Raw genomic sequence first — 17,608 nt, 5'->3', positions numbered from 1 at the left:
TATTTGATTTCAAGCTTTAAATTGATCTGCTATTCTTTGTGGGACTCCAATTGCGTCTAAATAGACATGAGAGTCGAAAGACCCATAAGGGGCTTCTCTCGCTTTACGATGTCTTATTTTTTTTCCTTCCGGTTGATGAAATGCCAGGGTGAAAGGGATGGCCAATTGGGCTAAAGTACAAGTGCCACTCCAGTTATTCGGCAGAGTGCCCAGTAAAGGTCCACCACAATACCACCACACATCTGCTCAGGGATGAACAACGGCTGACTGATTGATAAGCTCTTGAAAATTCTTAAGCTCACTGCATCCCTTCAGGTCTCCAAGGAACGCTGTCTCCTCCTTGTCGTGAGAGACACGAAGTGAACTCAGTGTTGGGAGACGGAGGCTGGATGGCTCTGGGGGGCTGACCTGCAGGGTGCCGGACTTTGAGATATAGCAGAGAGAGCTTGGCACGACTTATTTCTCCAGGCTGTAGAATCCTGGAAAACAGCTACCATGCAGCCTACACCTGGTCCACTGGAGGACCACCTTAGTGGAAAGGGGACAATCTGGGCCTCTGGCCTGCCATGTGCACAAGCATAACAATTGCTTTTGTTTAACATGCAGATGGAATATTTGATCCATTTTAACCAGGCATTTGCATCTTGGTATCCTGCCTTAATTGCTAAAGTTTAAGTCTTTAACTTCTATGATCCTGTAGTAAAATGAATGTTTGGTTTTAGGAAATTACAAAACCCAGTTAGGGAAGTCCATCCTTGCTCTTTAGTGGTCCACAGAATGTTGGACCAACTATGGCATGAAAGCTCTACATCAGGGGCAAGACTCCTGGTTGGCACTGGGGTGTTTATCGAAATCTCCCCGGATTAAATGGTCCTAGTTTACTAGTGCCCAGTCTGAGGAGAGTCAGGAGGGAGAGAAGTACTTTTCTGAAGTAGAAAGCTGTCTTTGGCTTGGCAAGTCCCCACAGGGTATAACAAGGCAAGCATTAAATGCAATAGTTTGAGGCAAAATTGACTTGGTTATGTTAATAACTAGATGGTCAGCAATAGAACGAGGAAAGAAGAAAGAGTAACAGAATAGATGAAAAGAGTTAAATTTTTCTTAGCTTTAGTTTGGTAGGGCTTTCCCCCAGGACTATGGCCATGACTCTGGAGGGGGTGGCGCTTTCTTGACTCGGGTATCATGAGTCCATCCTTTTTTTTTTTTTTTTTTTTTTTGCTGTACAAACACCAGTCTTGGTGGTTAGCAGCACAAGGTAGGGTCCTTCCCAGGCTGGCTCGAGTTTTTCTTCTTTTCACCCTTTGATGAGAACGTGATCTTCAGGCTGGTGCTGGTTTACCGGAAATTTTAGGGGTGGTACATGTGCTAAAAGACTTTTAGTTTTTGAGAGAAAGGAAAGTGGAAGATAAACCAAGTATATAATTTTTAAGATATTGACCTTTTGTTTTAAATGTGGGGACCTTGGCAGTGGACTTTAGAGTCCTTAGTGCCTTTTTACTGAGAAATTTCCTTTAGCACCTATTTTTATTAGTTTTTAAACCAAAGAAAGCCAAATACCATTTTACATTTAACAATGCTTCTTGTATGATTTTTATACCAGATAAGCTAAATTTTATCTTTATATTAGTGTGTTATTAATGTTAAACCTAATTTTAATAAAACCTTGTAGACATATTTATCTAATTTTTAATGTTTGACCATAAGGTAAGATTTTATAAACTCTTTTTAACCTTTTATAATTTTTGCTAAAAAGAAGGTTGGTGCTTTAAGAAAAACCTGCTATGCTTTTACTTTAATGTCCAGTTTACAGAAAAACTGGATGATACTTCTTTAACTTTAGCTAATATGTGTACGCAGAGAATCATTTTTACAATTAATGTTTTAACACTTGTTTAAACATTCAAAACAGTAATTTTTTTTAACTTTTTAATGTAGGTTAAAATGTACATTCTTATGCCTCCTTATAATTCTTTTACCAAAGGTATATTTTGCTTTTTTTATACACCTTGCACATAAACTGTTTTTTTAAAAATAGTTTTATATTCAGGAGGCCTAGTTACTTTTAAATTATGCAACATTTTTTGCATAAATTCTTTTTTATAACTTTTTTTCTTTCATGACTTTTGAAGACAATTCTTTGACATGTCTCAACTTTATGACTTACTACAAATATTTCTTTAAACAACCAGTTAATTTATTTCAGAGCAAGAATTTACCATATAATACTTTTTATATAAATTCCGCCTTCCCTTTTTTTTCCTTTTTTTTTCCCTCACGATACTTCTGAACTGGTGAGGTGTGCTCACAATGAGGTTTTCTCTAAAAGTTATTGTTTTTTACTTTTGTTGTTGTTGTTGTTAGCAAAACAGTTGCCGCTACAGATTGAATGCATTTGGGCCATCCGCGGGTTACTGGGTTAAGGATTTTTGATAGGAAGGCCTCAGTGCTTTCGGGATACGCCCTTGTTTACACTGACAAAGTGGTATTGGAGTGTTATAGGGTTACGGAGGATACCTTCAATTATCGATTATAGGTTTTAAATTTACCTTGGCTTTTAAAAGAATAGGGTACGCTTTTTTTAACTACTTGTATATCTCTTTATTTCTCTCTTTGACTTTGTCTCTCTCTTTTTGACTTTCTTTTTGCGTCTGTCTCTTCCTTTCTCTCTCTGCCTCTCTCTCTCTCCTTGACTTCCTCTTTGTCTGTCTCTTCCTCTGTCTCTTCCTCTCTCTCTTTGCCTCTTTTCCTCTCTGTCTGTTTCCTTTCTCTCTCTCTGCTGGTCTTTCCTTGCCTTTGCCAGCCGCTTATGCTGCTGTTCTCTCAACCACTATGTGTTGGGGGCGGGGGGGCCTAAAACCAGCTGTAACCAAGTGTCTATGTACCGGAACTGGTCTGGATTCCCCGGCTTACAGGTTACCTTGTGTCATACCTTTGAAACAAGGGACCTGTCCAGGCTTCCTTCTAATGGCCAACCTACCTCTAATGCTGGCCAGTCTATCTTACACAAAGTTTGAAGTTTTCCTGGTGTCATAGTACTCCACAGTCTCCCTTAAATTCTTTTTTGAAATTTTTCAACATAGTTCCTAGTAGGGTGGGCTTATTTGTGCCTGATCTACGCTTCTTCGAGACAAAACACCATGCTCACTCCACAAACACACCACAAAACAAAGAACAGGTAAATAGAGCACACATACATACTTTTGCAGTTTGCACCAAACCAAAATCAAAACCAAAATCAGAGTATCCAGAAATCTAAGCCAGGTCAAAACCAAAACCAAAGTATCAAGCAATCCAAGTCAAGTCAAAAACAAAAACCAAAGTGCCAGTACAGGCACACCATGGGTGATCAGGCCACGCTTCCACTCAAATGGAGTGGGCAAGTTCCCAAAACCGGTCCTATCGAGCAATTCAAACCAAATCAAAACCAAAACCAAAACCAAAGTGCTGATAAAGGGACGCCGTGGCTGATCAGGCCACGCTTCCACTCAAATGGAGTGGGCAAGTTCCCAAGACCGGTCATGTCAAGCAATTCAAACCAAATCGAAACCAAAACCAAACCAAAGTGTCGATAAAGGTACGCCGTGGGTGATCAGGCCATGCTTCCACTCAAACGGAGTGGGCAAGTTCCAAAGACTACTCTTACCAAGTTTTAGATATCCAGACTTCAAGTGCCCATTCCTTCCCGGTGTTCAGCCACTGCATTGATCCTCCACGAGGGCCTGCAACACACTGCTCTGGCGAGGCGTCCCACCGGGGCAAATTCCTTCCCGGGAGCGCTCTCAGGATCCGCGTCGCTCGGGCTGGTCAGAGTCCCCCACAGGGATGTTCCACAGGGCAGGCTTAAGCCGCCTAAGGAGCTGCCTCGACCATCCGCCATTCAGCTCGCTTCCCAGTCAGGGAACCAAGAAATGTAGCAGGACCAGCCACAGGCAAAACTCCTCAGACAGTGAGTTAAAGAAGGAAGGGGTTTATTCGGCCGGGGGTATCAACAAGACTCCTGTCTCAAGAGCCGAGCCCCCTGAGTGAGCAATTCCTGTCCCTTTTAAGGGCTCACGACTCTAAGGGGGTGCGCGTGAGAGGGTCGTGATCGATTGAGCAAGCAGGGGGTAAGTGACTGGGGGCTGCATGCACCGGTAATTAGATCGGAACAAAACAGGATAGGGATTTTCACAGTGCTTTTCTATACAATGTCTGTAATCTATAGATAACAATCAATTAGGTCAGGGGTCGATCTTTAACCACCAGGCCCAGGGTGTGGCGCCGGGCTGTCTGCTTGTGGATTTCATTTCTGCCTTTTAGTTTTTTCTTTTTCTTTCTTTGGAGGCGGAAATTGGGCATAAGACAGTATGAGGGGTGGTCTCCTCCCTTAGAGAGAGATGGGCAATGTACAAACTAAAACAATTAAGAAAAATATTATCAAGGAATAAGTGCCATGCAAAGAATTAAAACTAAATGATGTGATGGAGGGAAATTGGGTGTCTACCATAGACTGGGTGATGGGGGAAAGCCTTTCCCGTGTGATAATTAAGCTGAGATCTGAAAAGTAAGGAGGAACCAGCTGTGGGATGATACGGGGAGTAGCATTCCAGGCAAAGGAATTGTCAATGTGAAGGCGTTAAGGTAACAAAGATGTCACAGAACATGATGGTTGGAGCGAAACAGGGAGGCAAGAGAGTCGTATGAGCTGAGGAGGAGTCAGATCCCTTAGGGCTCTGAGTGCCAAGATAATCACAGACAAAGGGCTAATCTTTGTAATATATAAAGAATTCCTAGAAATTGAGAAAATTAAAGACAACAAGCCGATAGAAAAAGAGGCAAAGGATAAAACAGACAGTTCACAGCATAACAACAAATAATCCTTATACATATAAAAAGATGCACAACTTCATTCATTGTAAGAAAAATGCAAATTAAAATTACTTTGAGATATCATTTTTTCATCCATCAAATTGGCAAAAATACCACAGTTGGATAATGCACTCAATTGGTACAGCTATGAGAAAACAGGTATTGTTGATAGTAGTTTAAAATGGTGCAACTTCAATGGGATCCAATTTGGTAATATCTATTAGGAATAAAAATGCACTTACTCTTTGGCCTGGCAATCCTACTTCTGGGAATTTTTCCTTGAGATACACCTGCACACAAACCAAAGAACCTTCATATAAGGCTACTCACTGCAGTGTGGTTTTTAATAGCAAGAGATGGAAACAAGTCAAGTGTGCATTGAAAGGGGTAGGTTAGGCCAGGTGCGGGGGCTCATGCCTGTAATCCCAGCACTTTGGGAAGCCAAGGCAGGTGGATCATGAGGTCAGGAGTTTGAGACCAGCCTGATCAACATGGTGAAACTCCGTCTGTACTGAAAATACAAAAATTAGCCAGGCATGGTTGCACGTGCCTGTAATCCCAGCTAATCAGGAGGGTGGGGCAGGAGAATCGCTTGAACCTGGGAGGCGGAAGTTATAGGTAGCCAAGATTGTGCCATTGAACTCCAGCCTGGGCAACAGAGCGAGACTCCATCTCAAAAATAAAATAAAGAAGAAGAAAAAAAGGGATAGGTTAAATAAATTATGGTATATCCCCAAAGTAGAATTCTATATGGCTGTAGAAAAGAAATGAGATACTGATTTATATTCTGATATGGATACAAAATATGTTAGGTGAGACAAGCAAAATGCAGAACATGTATCGTATTAATATGTTTCCACTGTGTAATAAAGCGGGAAAGAAAGGAGATTCTTATTTGCTCACATTTGCTTTAAGAAGCATCACAAGCTAGTGAAAGTGGCTACCTACAGGGGAACAGAAGGGTACACACAGGAATAGGAGCCGGATTTTTAAAAGTATACTTTTGTTTTGTTTTTTTGGAATTTATTCTAAGTGTGATGGGAAGCCATTTGGAGTATTAAACAGGGGATTGACAAGATCTAACGTCTTTTAAAGAGTGTGTTCTAGCAGCCACATGGGGAATAATCTTAGACAGACAAGGAGGCCGCAGGGAGTCTGCTGGATGTGCTGGTTTATGTTGGAGGTAAGGATGGCGTAGACTCGGGTGGTGGTGGTGCAGATGGAGAGCAGCAGATATGTTTGGAAGCCATCAGGACTCACTGATGGATTGGCTGCGGGAGGTTAGAGAAAAATAACAGTTTTGTGTCTTGAGTCATGAGGTGGCATGGTGCTACCAGACCCCAGAGATTGATAAAATAACAGCTGGGGCAGTTCATAAGGTTTTATGGAAAAGACTGCCTGTTAGCAGAGCTGTGAAGGACTCTAGGATCTGAGGAGGTGATGAGAAGGCCTTGCAGATGGAGAGGAAGGAATGGAGCAGGCAGGGCCAGGGGCCAGGAGGCAGTGGGGGGCTCTGCTCTGCGAACTGGTTGGGTCTCTCTGCTCACAGTTGTTTCAGTTTTTCTCCATTGCAACTCAGCTCAGCCCCAGGGCCATGAAACAACTTGAAACCAAATCCTCTATTTCCCATCATATGCTTCTTTTAACTGCTTCCTACACTTCCTGTGACTGTTTCCTTGCAGTAACTAGAGTTTCTATCACATGCATTGGCATTCTGAGAAATACACTAAAAGTGAAAAAAATCAACCAGTCAAAATGAGGACTGGCTGGCTGGCTGGGTTAAAGATTTGTCGCTTTTTCCTTTGCTGGCGCAATAACGTAATTACCTTCTCTTGGATCACTCACTGGGGGTGGAAAGGTAAAGCGTGGTGGATTTCCCTGGAGTGCAGGTTGGATGCTCCTCCAGGTGCTTCCACTTTTAAGGCTAACTGGCGGGCTAAGAAGCTTTTTATTTTCACCTCTCCTCTCCACTCGAGAAAAAGATTTGATAACTGGAATCCTCAATGGAAAGTCTCTTCTGCAGTTGCTGTACTTATCAAAAAGTGGTGCTCCAGAAGAAGTTTGTGTTTCAGATGAAGATTCTTGAAGCTCTAGTTTCCACTTTTGGGGTATGCTGTACGGTTTTGGGTTTAAATAACAAAAATTGGCCAGGCACGGTGGCTCATGCCTGTAATCCCAGCATTTTGGGAGGCCGAGGCAGGTGGATCACTTGAGGCCAGGAGTTCAAGAACAGCCTGGCCAACATGGTGAAACCCCGTCTCTACTAAATATACAAAAATTAGCCGGGCATGGTGGCAGGCGCCTGTAGTCCCAGCTACTTGAGGGGCTGAGGAAGGAGAATCACCAGAAAGTCAAGGCTGCAATGAGCTGAAATTCTGCCATTGCACTCCAGCCTGGGCGACAGAGCGAGATCCTATCTCATGGAAAAAAAAAAATTAGTTTTCTCCCTTCCTACACCACCCCTGCACCATACAGAATCCATGTGATTTTCCCTTTTAAAAATTCAGCATTATTTCAACACTGTTGTCAAGTACACTGTGTTCTTTGCAGAAACTATGTCATAGGCAGTTTATGAACCGGGACAAGTAACAGACCAGCAAAAGCTGCTCCACCCAAATCACTTATGAAGACTTTCAGCTTTGAGTCTTTGATTGGTCAAGTGGAAAGAACCAAGTTGGGTTTTAAAGCTGAGAAATTCTTGTTCTCCTTGTCCATTCCCTCTTTTCTTGCACAAGTGGTGTGCTTTGGTTGATAAAAGGATAATCAGTTCTGGGGCTTCTGAGCAGAAAGAAAATATTGATAATATGTTAATAAAATAGAAAGGAAAATGGCTGAGGGTTGTGTGTGTGTGTGTGTGCATGCACACTCACACTCCCACCCCTCATTTCTTTTTAAGTCAAGATAGAGTTCACTTCAGTCATGTGGTTCTACATTTAAAGTTTTTTTTTTTCTTTTTAATGAATTCTCAGAGGCAGTAAATGCAGAAAGTCTTTAAAAATTAATTCAAGCTGTGACCTTCTGAGTAAGGGGAGGTGATGTCATATGATGACCTTTATTTTAAGTGTGAAATCGAATCTACATAAAGTACAGTGTTGAGTTCCTCTGAAAAAGCTGAGGTGGAAATCTAAGAACAAGGGCAGCAAATATGCCAAAACTCAAACTTTTGATTATCAATGACATCTATAAAAATTAATCCGACCATCTGCCCATTTTCAAACATGTTGCATTAGGGGAGAACAATGCTATAGGTTTGGCTTACTTTGAAACAAAAAAGATGCCTATATTTGGCATTTGGTAACATTTCTTCACTTTACAGAATTATTATAACATTCACAAGTGGCTAGATGAAACCAACACTTTATAAATAATGTTTGATTAGGGAATATTAATTTTTCCATAAACATGGGGAGGGAGGAAGAGGAGGAAGAGCAGCAAATTATCAAGAATACTGTGTGGAACCATGAAAAGTTTGGGATAGACCTAACATTGATTTGCTTTTTATTTACTAGACAACTTTTTTTCTCTCTCTCTCTCTCTTTTTTTTTTTTTTTTGAAATAACAGTGAAAGAAATTACATCTGTGTGTGTTTTTTTTTTTTTTACAATAAAAATCGGACAACTCACAACTCTTATTTAGGTCATGAAATTATAACATTTTTGGATCACAGACTCTTGTAAGAATCTAATGAAAACTATGACTTATTGTCATATGTAAGGGCCTAATGAATTAGATCAATTTCTGGTTGTTTTACTTGTCTGTTTGAGTAATCCATTTAACTATTCCTATGCTAATATCATATTATTTTTATTACATGATTTTATACTATATGTGCTAAGGCCAGACTACCTCACAATTCTTTTTAAAAGTATTAATTCAATGGGAAGTGAATGAACTTTTTAATAAATGCTTCCAGTAGAATTGAATAATCACCTGGAAAGAAGCAAAAATAGACCCCTACCTTCATATCATACACAAAAGTATGGATAAAGACCTACATTTTAAAAATAAAATTTTAAAAGTATTAGTATATATCTAGAGTCAGAGAAACCCTAAGCAAGAGAGGGAACCCAGAGGCCAAAAGGAAAAGATATGTATCTTCAACTACATAAGAATTAAATATTTTGTCTTGGCAATATCAATTAGAAACAAAATGAAAAGACCATAATAGACTGGGAAAATATTTCTCATACATGACATGTGACACAGAATTTCACTAATGTACGATCATTAAGAGAAAGACAATTCATTAGAAAAATGGGCAAAGAAAATAGAAATTTACAGGAGAACCTGGGAAAGACTGATATGATAATTTAAAACTTAGTCATTGCAGATAATACAAATCCAAATGAGATACAATTTTCAACCATCAGATTGGCAAAATTTAAAACACATAACACTGGTAACAATGATAGTAGGTAATATTTATTAAGTGACTAGTATAGGCTAAGAACTTTATGTGGACTAGCTCATTTAATATTCACAACAATGCTAAAGTGTAAATTTTTTTTAATATCACGGAAACAGTTCGCCTAGCAAATGGTAGCACCAAGATTTAAATCTGATGCCTAGAGCCCAAACTTCTGTTTCAACATAGGCAATGTTGATGAGGAAGCCAGGGAATGGGCACTCATACATTGCCTGTAGTGATGGCGTGATTTTCAAAAACCTTTAGAGAAAGTAATGTGGCAATAAATATTAAGATTAATATAAAAAACTCATTCTCTTTGACCTGCCATCCCAGGAATAAAAGAAACACCAGGATCTTGGCATTATCTGTTCTTTGACTACTTGGTAGAATTTACCTGTAAAACCAGCTGGGCTTGGTGGTGTTGTTCGTTTGTTTGTTTGTTTGTTTTAAATTTTGTGTTCTATTTTGTTGTGAGTAGATTTTAATTTAGTTTTTACTTTTTATTTTTTATTTTATTTTTCCCATAAGCCTCCTAGATCTTACTTTTCTTAAGTGTAAAGATTTATTAAAGATTTATTTTCAATTTTTATTGCTTCTTGAAATAGTTTTGCAAAATTGCATTTTTACTAGGAAGTCATCAGTGCCATCCACTAAGTTTTTGTCTCCTAGCTCCCTATCTGCTTGATGATGCTGGTAGTGGGACTGGGCAAGCCACGCTCAACTTCCCGCTCTGATAATCCCTGCCCTGGGCGCTCAGCAATCTCTGTTCACCTTTTCAGCCCTTCAACATCTGCTACACCAAGTCCTCACGTTCATTTCTTTCTGTTGAAATAATCAGAGTGGTTTTTGTTTACCCAACAGAACTCTGACTGTCCCTGACATATCACCCACATTGTGTTTTCTAATTTATTAAAATAAAGTTTATGATGATCCCTTATTGATTAAAATTTCTGCTATATCTGTTGTGTCTTTTTTTATCTTCTAATGCATGTGTTTACTTTTACTTAATTTTTACCTATCTCCAATAGTCTTTTAAAGTAATAATTAACTTGCCATGTTGGATACTGTTACATTTTCAAACTTTTTTTTCCAATGTACAACTTAGAGCAATTTAAGTTTCTCATAAGTTACCTGCTTTAGCCACAGGTTTGAATGTAGTATTTTCACTGTTCAAGTCTAATCTTCTAATTTTCTTTTTTCTTTTTTTTTTTTTCTTGAGATGGAGTCTTGCTCTTTCACCCAGGCTGGAGTGCAGTGGCGCAATCTCGGCTCACTGCAACCTCTGCCTCCCAGGTTGAAGCGATTCCCTTGCCTAAGCCTCCTGAGTAGCTGGGACTACAGGCGCATGCCACCATCCCCAGCTAATTTTTGTATTTCTGGTAGAGATGTGGTTTCACTATGTTGGCCAGGCTGGTCTTGAACTCCTGGCCTCAGGTGATCCACCCGCCTCAGCCTCCCAATCCAATTTTCATTATGACTTCTTTGAGCCATGAATTACTTAGAAGTGTTTTTTTTTTTTTTTTTTTTTTTCCATTTAACTGATTGTCAGAACATATAAAGCGGTTTTTTTTTTTGGAGACAGAGTTGTGCTCTGTCACCAGGCTGCAGTGCAGTGGCGCAATCTTGGCTCACTGCAACCTCTGCCTCCCAAGTTCAAGCGATTCATCTGCCTCAGCCTCCCGAGTAGCTGCAACTACAGGTGCCCGCCACCACGCCCGGCTAATTTTTTTGTATTTTAGTAGAGGCAGGTTTCACCATGTTGGCCAGGATGGTCTCGATCTCCTGACCTCGTGCTCTGCCCACCTTGGCCTCCCAAAGTGCTGGGATTACAGGTGTGAGCCACTGCGCCCGGCTGTAAAGTGTTTTTAAATTCCTAAATGTATTGAGTATTTAAAAATTATTTTCATATTCATTTTTAAACTATTTGCATTGTGATTAAGTAACCTGATCAGTATGATTAAATTTTGTGATATTTGCTGAGAATGCCATTATAGTTCCAGGAGTGGTATATACAAAATTGTCAAATTGGGGGGACACAGGATTCTATGTATGGATCTTAATCAAGCTTAATTACATTGTTCAAATCTTCCATATCCAAATATTTTTGACTTGTCAACTTCTGAGAGTGATATGTTAAAATATCCTACTGTGATGATGAATTTGTCAGTTCCTCTTTTTCCTCTTTATAATTTTTATAATTCTGTCACTTTTTTTTTTTTTTTTTGCTTTAAAGCATTGGAGTGTGAGAACATAATATATAAGGATATTAACTGCAGCAGAATATCTTGGCAAAAAACTAAAATGTCATTACTAGTGAATTGGCTGAATTCATTGTAAAAAATATTATGCAGCCACCAAAAAACATGAAATTTGTTCCGTATCTAATAATCTACAGGAGGTCCATGTTAAGTGAAAAAGGCAAGTTGCAGAGTATGTATATTATGATCCCATTTTTAGTAAACGAAACAAAAACTTCTATATTCATGAACACGTTTCAATATGTTTGAGTTTGAAAAAAGGCTGTTAACATCAGCTCCTCTAAGTAAGTGACTGGAGGGAGTAGGAAGGGTAGCGTTAACAAATATCTTTGTATTTCACTTCCTATGAGAACCATGTTTTTATTTGGGCAATTTAAGTTAAGCCTAATAAGAAAATGATGATGATCAGCAGTCATCTTAGGAGGCCTGAGAAAGATATGCCGTATGAAAAAAGCAAGTCACAGGCTGGGCGTGGTGGCTCACGCCTGTAATCCCAGCACTTTGGGAGGCCAAGATGGGTGGATCACTTGAAGTCAGGAGTTCGAGACCAGCCTGGCCAACATGGTGAAACCTTTTCTCTACTAAAAATATAAAAATTTGCCTTGGGTTTAGTAGAAACCCCATCTCTACTGAAAATATAAAAATTAGCTTTGGGTGACACAATGAGACCCTGTCTCAAAAAAAAAAAAAGAAAAAGAAAAAAGTCACAACTGTTATAATCCAATTTTTTTTTTTTTTTTTTTTTTGAGACAGGGCCTTCCTCTGTCACCCAGGCTGGAGTGCGGTGACACGATCTCAACTCACTGGAATCTCCACCTCCTGGGTTCAAAGATTCTCGTGCCTCAGCCTTCTGAGTAGCTGGGATACAGACGCATGCCACCCCGCCCCGCTAATTTTTGTATTTTTAGTAGAGACAGGGTTTCACTATGTTGGCCAGGCTGGTCTCGAACTCCTTACCCCAAGTGATCCACCCACCTTGGCCTCCCAAAGTACTGGGATTACAGGCGTGAGCCACTGCACCGGGCCATAATCCAATCTTATTTAATGACATGGACATGTTGATATGAATTAAGGAAACATCTGGGAACACATACACTAAATCGGTATTCTTATATTCAAGTTGGAGGATTATGGAGGCCTTTTCATTGCTACATGTCTGTATTCTTTGCATTCATTTTATACATATATATTGTGTGAACAGGAAAGATAATTTTTTCTTACAAAAAGCCTATGGACTCTCACCAAAAACAACAGCCAAGACATATCTGCAATAAAATCCTACATACAATTCCAGCCACTTCACACTCTCTGAAGCCCATTTATTAGTCACCCAGGTTTTTCCTCCAGTAGACACAAGGAGAGTTTAATGGCAAAAAAAATTCATTGACCTGCCAATTACTCCCACATATCCTAAGAGGAGCTGGTTGCAGGGGGGCACCGTAGCTGTAAAATGGAGCTTAACACTGTTCCTGCTCTGTGGGTACCCACCTGTGTAACATGTGAGGGATGGACTGCTGGCCTTGATGCTAAATCATCTAAGTCACTAAAAATCTCAAAAGGGGAGTGTGGTCTGTAAATGCATATTCAATGCTATAATGTAATATTTGATACTGAACGAGAACTTTTTTCATTACAAATTTGTCTGGGGGTGAGGATGCCAAATAGAACTGAGCTCCGGAGAGGTGAGAGAAGTAGCTGGGAAAGCAGGCAGATTAGCCTCCTCGGAACCATGCTTAGGAATCTGAACTTTATCCTGAAGGCAAATGGGGCAATTACTTAAAATGGAGTCTTTTTAGGATTACTTTGGCTGCATGGTGGAGAAAGAATTGAAGGGAGCAAAATGGAAAGTCGGCATACCAGTTAGGAGGCTGCTGCAGTGACTCAAGAGACAATGGCTGTTGAGCAGTGTGTAACAACAGTCAGAGTAGGAATAAGTCAGTGGTTTGAAGAAAGAGACATTTTAGAGGTAGAATAACACTCGGACTTACTGATTTGGGAAGAGGGGAGCCAAAGAGGCTGTAGTTAGATTCCCAGGTTTCTGGCTTGGACAACTGGAAGACGGTGGTACCATATGGAGATACGGAATGCTGGAAGTAGCAATGGGGTATTTGAAGGGGCTGAAAATAGTAGACCTTAAATGTATATTATGTTTCTTTCTTTGACTCTGGGAGATTGACAGAAGGCCCAGGAATGGTTTCCAGGGTGAGACACCCACTTCCAAGTCTCCTGCCATGTTTTTCTGAGAAGAGCGACAGCTCCTGCTGCACTCTTCTTCTAGTCCATCCGCCCTTCCCTCTGCTCCGGACCTCTTAGCCTTTCTCCTCCCACTTCCTCATCAACACGGAGCAGACGATCCATTCAGGAGAAAGTCACAGTGAAAAAAGTTACATGAGCCTGAGGGTAGAATTTAATGATAACAAGACACATATTAATAATTGATATATATCTTTTTATTATGCACAGATAAAAGATTTAAAACTGTGGTTATCAAAACTATACATCTAAGCATCTTCACAAAATAGCTGACACACTGAACAGAGAAAAGAATACAACAGGGGTGTTCAAACTGGCCACAGGGATTTTAAGGGTACTCTTTTTACCCTCATAGATGATGAAAACCAGCAACAAAATCAGGCTCATTCAGGAAAAACCAGAAGAGAGAAGTATTGTATTTGGAAACTGATAATAGTCCTTTTCAGAAAAACATCTGTCAGTTTCATGAACAACCCCCAGATAAAACAAACATGAAAAAAATCACATAGGACTCACCCAACAAAATGTGCTCTGTTAACACAACCAGCAGTACAATCATCATTCAAACCATGAGGTAGTTACAGTACAAAAAGACTGGCACGCGTGTGAGCACCCCACACACACTCACAATCATGCCCACTAAGAACACAAGCAGGAAATGGGTTTACAATCTTATTACAAGGCAAAGAAAAAAACCATTTTTTTTTTGTTTAGAAAATGCTATAGAAACAGTTTAGACAGAAGAAATCTCTGGCTTTTTAAAATACAGAGTAACAGCTGGTAAACACCACATGGTGAAAAGCTATAGCGTATTATACAGACAATCTGCCTTGGAGTTTGGGGCATTTTAACAACAGCTTCAGCATCAAACAAACAACAAAATGGCCTCTGCAAATTAAGGGTGTAGCCTGCAGAAATAACAAAAGACTGCAGATACAAGAGTTCAGCTGAAATACAACAATACTTTTAAAGAAACTTGTAGTACACATTATAAAAGTAGAGCTTGTACTTTGTATTAAAACTGTAAAGTGTGAAGCAATTAGAAATACTGTAATGAGAAGCTAGGGAGAAAATACCTTATTTTTTTCATGTTCATTTTTTAGAAACATTTCAGAAATACTTAACGACATTCACTCTCCAATATGAGATTAGGTTTTATCGACACAGATTTCTTGATCTGAATAATAATTCTGACAATGAGACCCAAACAAATAAAAGGTGATTTTTTTCCTCTCTCTCTCTTTTAAAAAGATCTTTTGGTTTGCATCTATAAATTTGTAAATTAATTTTAAATTATTTATAAAATCATTGGCAATGTAGCATCTCTCTTAAAAATATATATTTAAATATATTACAGAAGGTTTTAATCCTGTCCTTCTAAGACATCAATCTTTTAATATCTCCTAATAGCTAATTTTCTTTTTAACACGATGGAAAAGATTTTTTAAAAAAGCAAAGGACTGATCGAAAGAATTCACAGTAGCTGAAATTAAACATTTCATATGGAGTAACTTAAATTTATCTAAAACACTTAAATATATCTTTATACACAAATTTTGTAGTAAAATATAGCTATAAGTGACTTAAAGACTCTAGTCTTCTTTGAAGACATCTTTAAACTTTTTTATACATAGAATATGCTGAAACAATACATTCCACCGAAGGTTAGGCAAAGCGCAATATTTTCAAACACGGGTAGCGTAATCTAGGTCCTCCACTCTGATACCCTTCTGTTAAAAAAAAATTAAAGGAAAAAAATTCTCTAAACTCATGTCTTCTTCGTTTGTATATGGAAATCTGGAAATTTTTCAGTAGATCAATGTAGATAGCCTGGAAATCTCAGCCCTAAAGTAATCTGTTTTAGTTAAAATGTTCCTTATTGAAAAAAAAAAATGTTCCTTATTGAATGTGTATATCTATCAGGTAAGTCATATTATTACTCAACGATTTGGTAAAAATGATTGTCAATTTCCACATACTTGTTTCCCATGTAGACACTGCCCTAAGGTTTTAAGCTTCATCAGGATTACCTACTGAGGTTCCATTCACAGACAACCAGGCATAACTTCCTTATTTTAAGGGCAGTGGGATTTGCTTATGAATATTTTGGGGGTAGAATCTATCTTGTTCTACTTATGGAATTCTAAGTTGTTTGGGGGAAATTCTGGAAAAAGAATAATTTGCAATGAAGCTATCTTCAGCAGTAAAATAATTTAGCATGATAATTCCCCTCTGGCATTCTTTTTTTTTTTTTTTTTTTTAACAAGGAGGTATCACTGAGCTTATTTTAGCTGCGAAGTGGCATCATATTATTCCATTTAATGAAATTCACCTCAAGCCCTTTTTGACATATTAAATATATGGGATATATTTAAGGCAAGAGAAGTAAGGCAATCCAAACGAGTGCCCTTTTCCAATCTCAGCACTGTCTTGGTGGAATTGGTGACACTATTCAGATAACCAACTGGAGACCGACAGGATTTGCCATGCATTTGCATCTTGCTAGAGTTTGGTTTTTATGAAAGGGCCTATTTTTTTTTAAGTTGACATATTTTGAGTGGAAACACTCACCCTACCAAATATACTTAAGTTGCAACTCTAAAAGCATAAGGACATTTTCAAATTTTCTCTTCTTCAACTGAGAAAATGAATGTGCCAGGTGACATATTATATACTTGTACTTGCATACACATAAAAATATATCACTGTGCAAATTCGTCCTTGATTTTATAACTGAATTTCACCTCAAATTATACATTAATTTGTCAGAACAAAATATTAGGAATGGGCACAAATCTGTGGTTCCTGATTTTGGTCATTTTCAATTTCTGTAGGCCTGTAAGAAATACAAAATTTGCATTAAGACATTTTGCAGTGGTGTATGCAAGTATGGGAAGAAACAGGAAGCTGATAAGGTCATCAGCATTGGTTTTGGCCCAGGGCACAAGAAAGGAATGTTGCCTTAACACTTGTCAGGGTGCAGTCCCTGAGGGCAGCACCCATCAAGGGACACATCAGACCCCACAGGTTGTGGCAGCAAGGTCAGAAGTGTGCATCCAGACGAAGGTGCAAATTAGACAGGAGGATCGCTTAGAAAGCCTCAAAGCATTTCTTGTTTTACATCTTGGTTCAGATATAAAGAATCTTTGGCCGCATCTCCTCACTGGTTCTACTATCTGGCTATTAACCCTTTACCAACTCCTTGAGTCTGGGTAAAACTCAGGGCCCCAAATTATGGATGTTCTCACCTGGACAAAGCAGCATTTTAAAAACTGGCATGTGTTTCACATTGAAAACCCCCAAGCCTGTGAGGGGCTGGTGGAGAAGACCACCATTTTAGCTTTCTCACATGAATTCTAGTGTGGTACAGAAGCCCAGGGTCATGTTTATACTAGCCCTGGGTGTGGGGTGAATACAATGGGTGATCTTTATACTGAAATTCACTGTCTTTACAAGGGAACCAAAATCCAGCCCTCTGAGTCTGGACACGAGGCTCAGCCATTGGTCCTGCCCTTGGCAGTAGCTGAGCTGAGCTGGGCTGGGCTGGGCTGGGTTGGGCTAGGCTGTGCTGCTGCTGGAGCAAGGCGTGCTCTGCGTGCTGCCGATGCTGTGGGCAGCACTGCTGTTTTCCGAGGCTGGCGGGGAGGTGGGGACTTGCTGCCTTCCTGCCGTCTCCCCTGCAGTTAATAAAGAAAAGGCAGAGTCAGAGAAAGACGCATATTATGTATGTGCATTCCTGAAAAGATCATTTATTCCGCATTTGCCATTTTAACTGATATTTTTCTCAACCAGGGCAGAAGCAACTAGACTAGGTCCTAGATGGCTGGAATACCTTCTAAAA

At 39.4% G+C, this 17,608-nt stretch overlaps 1 protein-coding gene across 5 annotated transcripts in view; it reads right to left on the bottom strand.

Annotated features, from left to right (window-relative positions):
• Positions 1–13,942: 13,942 nt before the first annotated feature.
• TGFBR3 (transforming growth factor beta receptor 3) overlaps positions 13,943–17,608 on the bottom strand; it is a 205,384-nt gene continuing 201,718 nt past the window's right edge. For all 5 annotated transcript variants that reach the window (XM_016922373.3, XM_513555.9, XM_009425129.5 and 2 more), the window contains one exon: positions 13,943–17,444. In XM_016922373.3, coding sequence (XP_016777862.3) covers positions 17,326–17,444 — 119 coding nt within the window. In that variant the 3' untranslated portion in view covers positions 13,943–17,325. The remainder of the gene's footprint in view (positions 17,445–17,608) is intronic.

This window comes from Pan troglodytes, chromosome 1, assembly GCF_028858775.2.
Source record: "Pan troglodytes isolate AG18354 chromosome 1, NHGRI_mPanTro3-v2.0_pri, whole genome shotgun sequence".
In the NCBI taxonomy this organism is placed as follows: Eukaryota; Metazoa; Chordata; class Mammalia; order Primates; family Hominidae; genus Pan; species Pan troglodytes.
The sequence above is the reverse complement of the archived record's forward strand: the minus strand, read 5'-3'. Positions and strand labels throughout refer to the sequence as shown.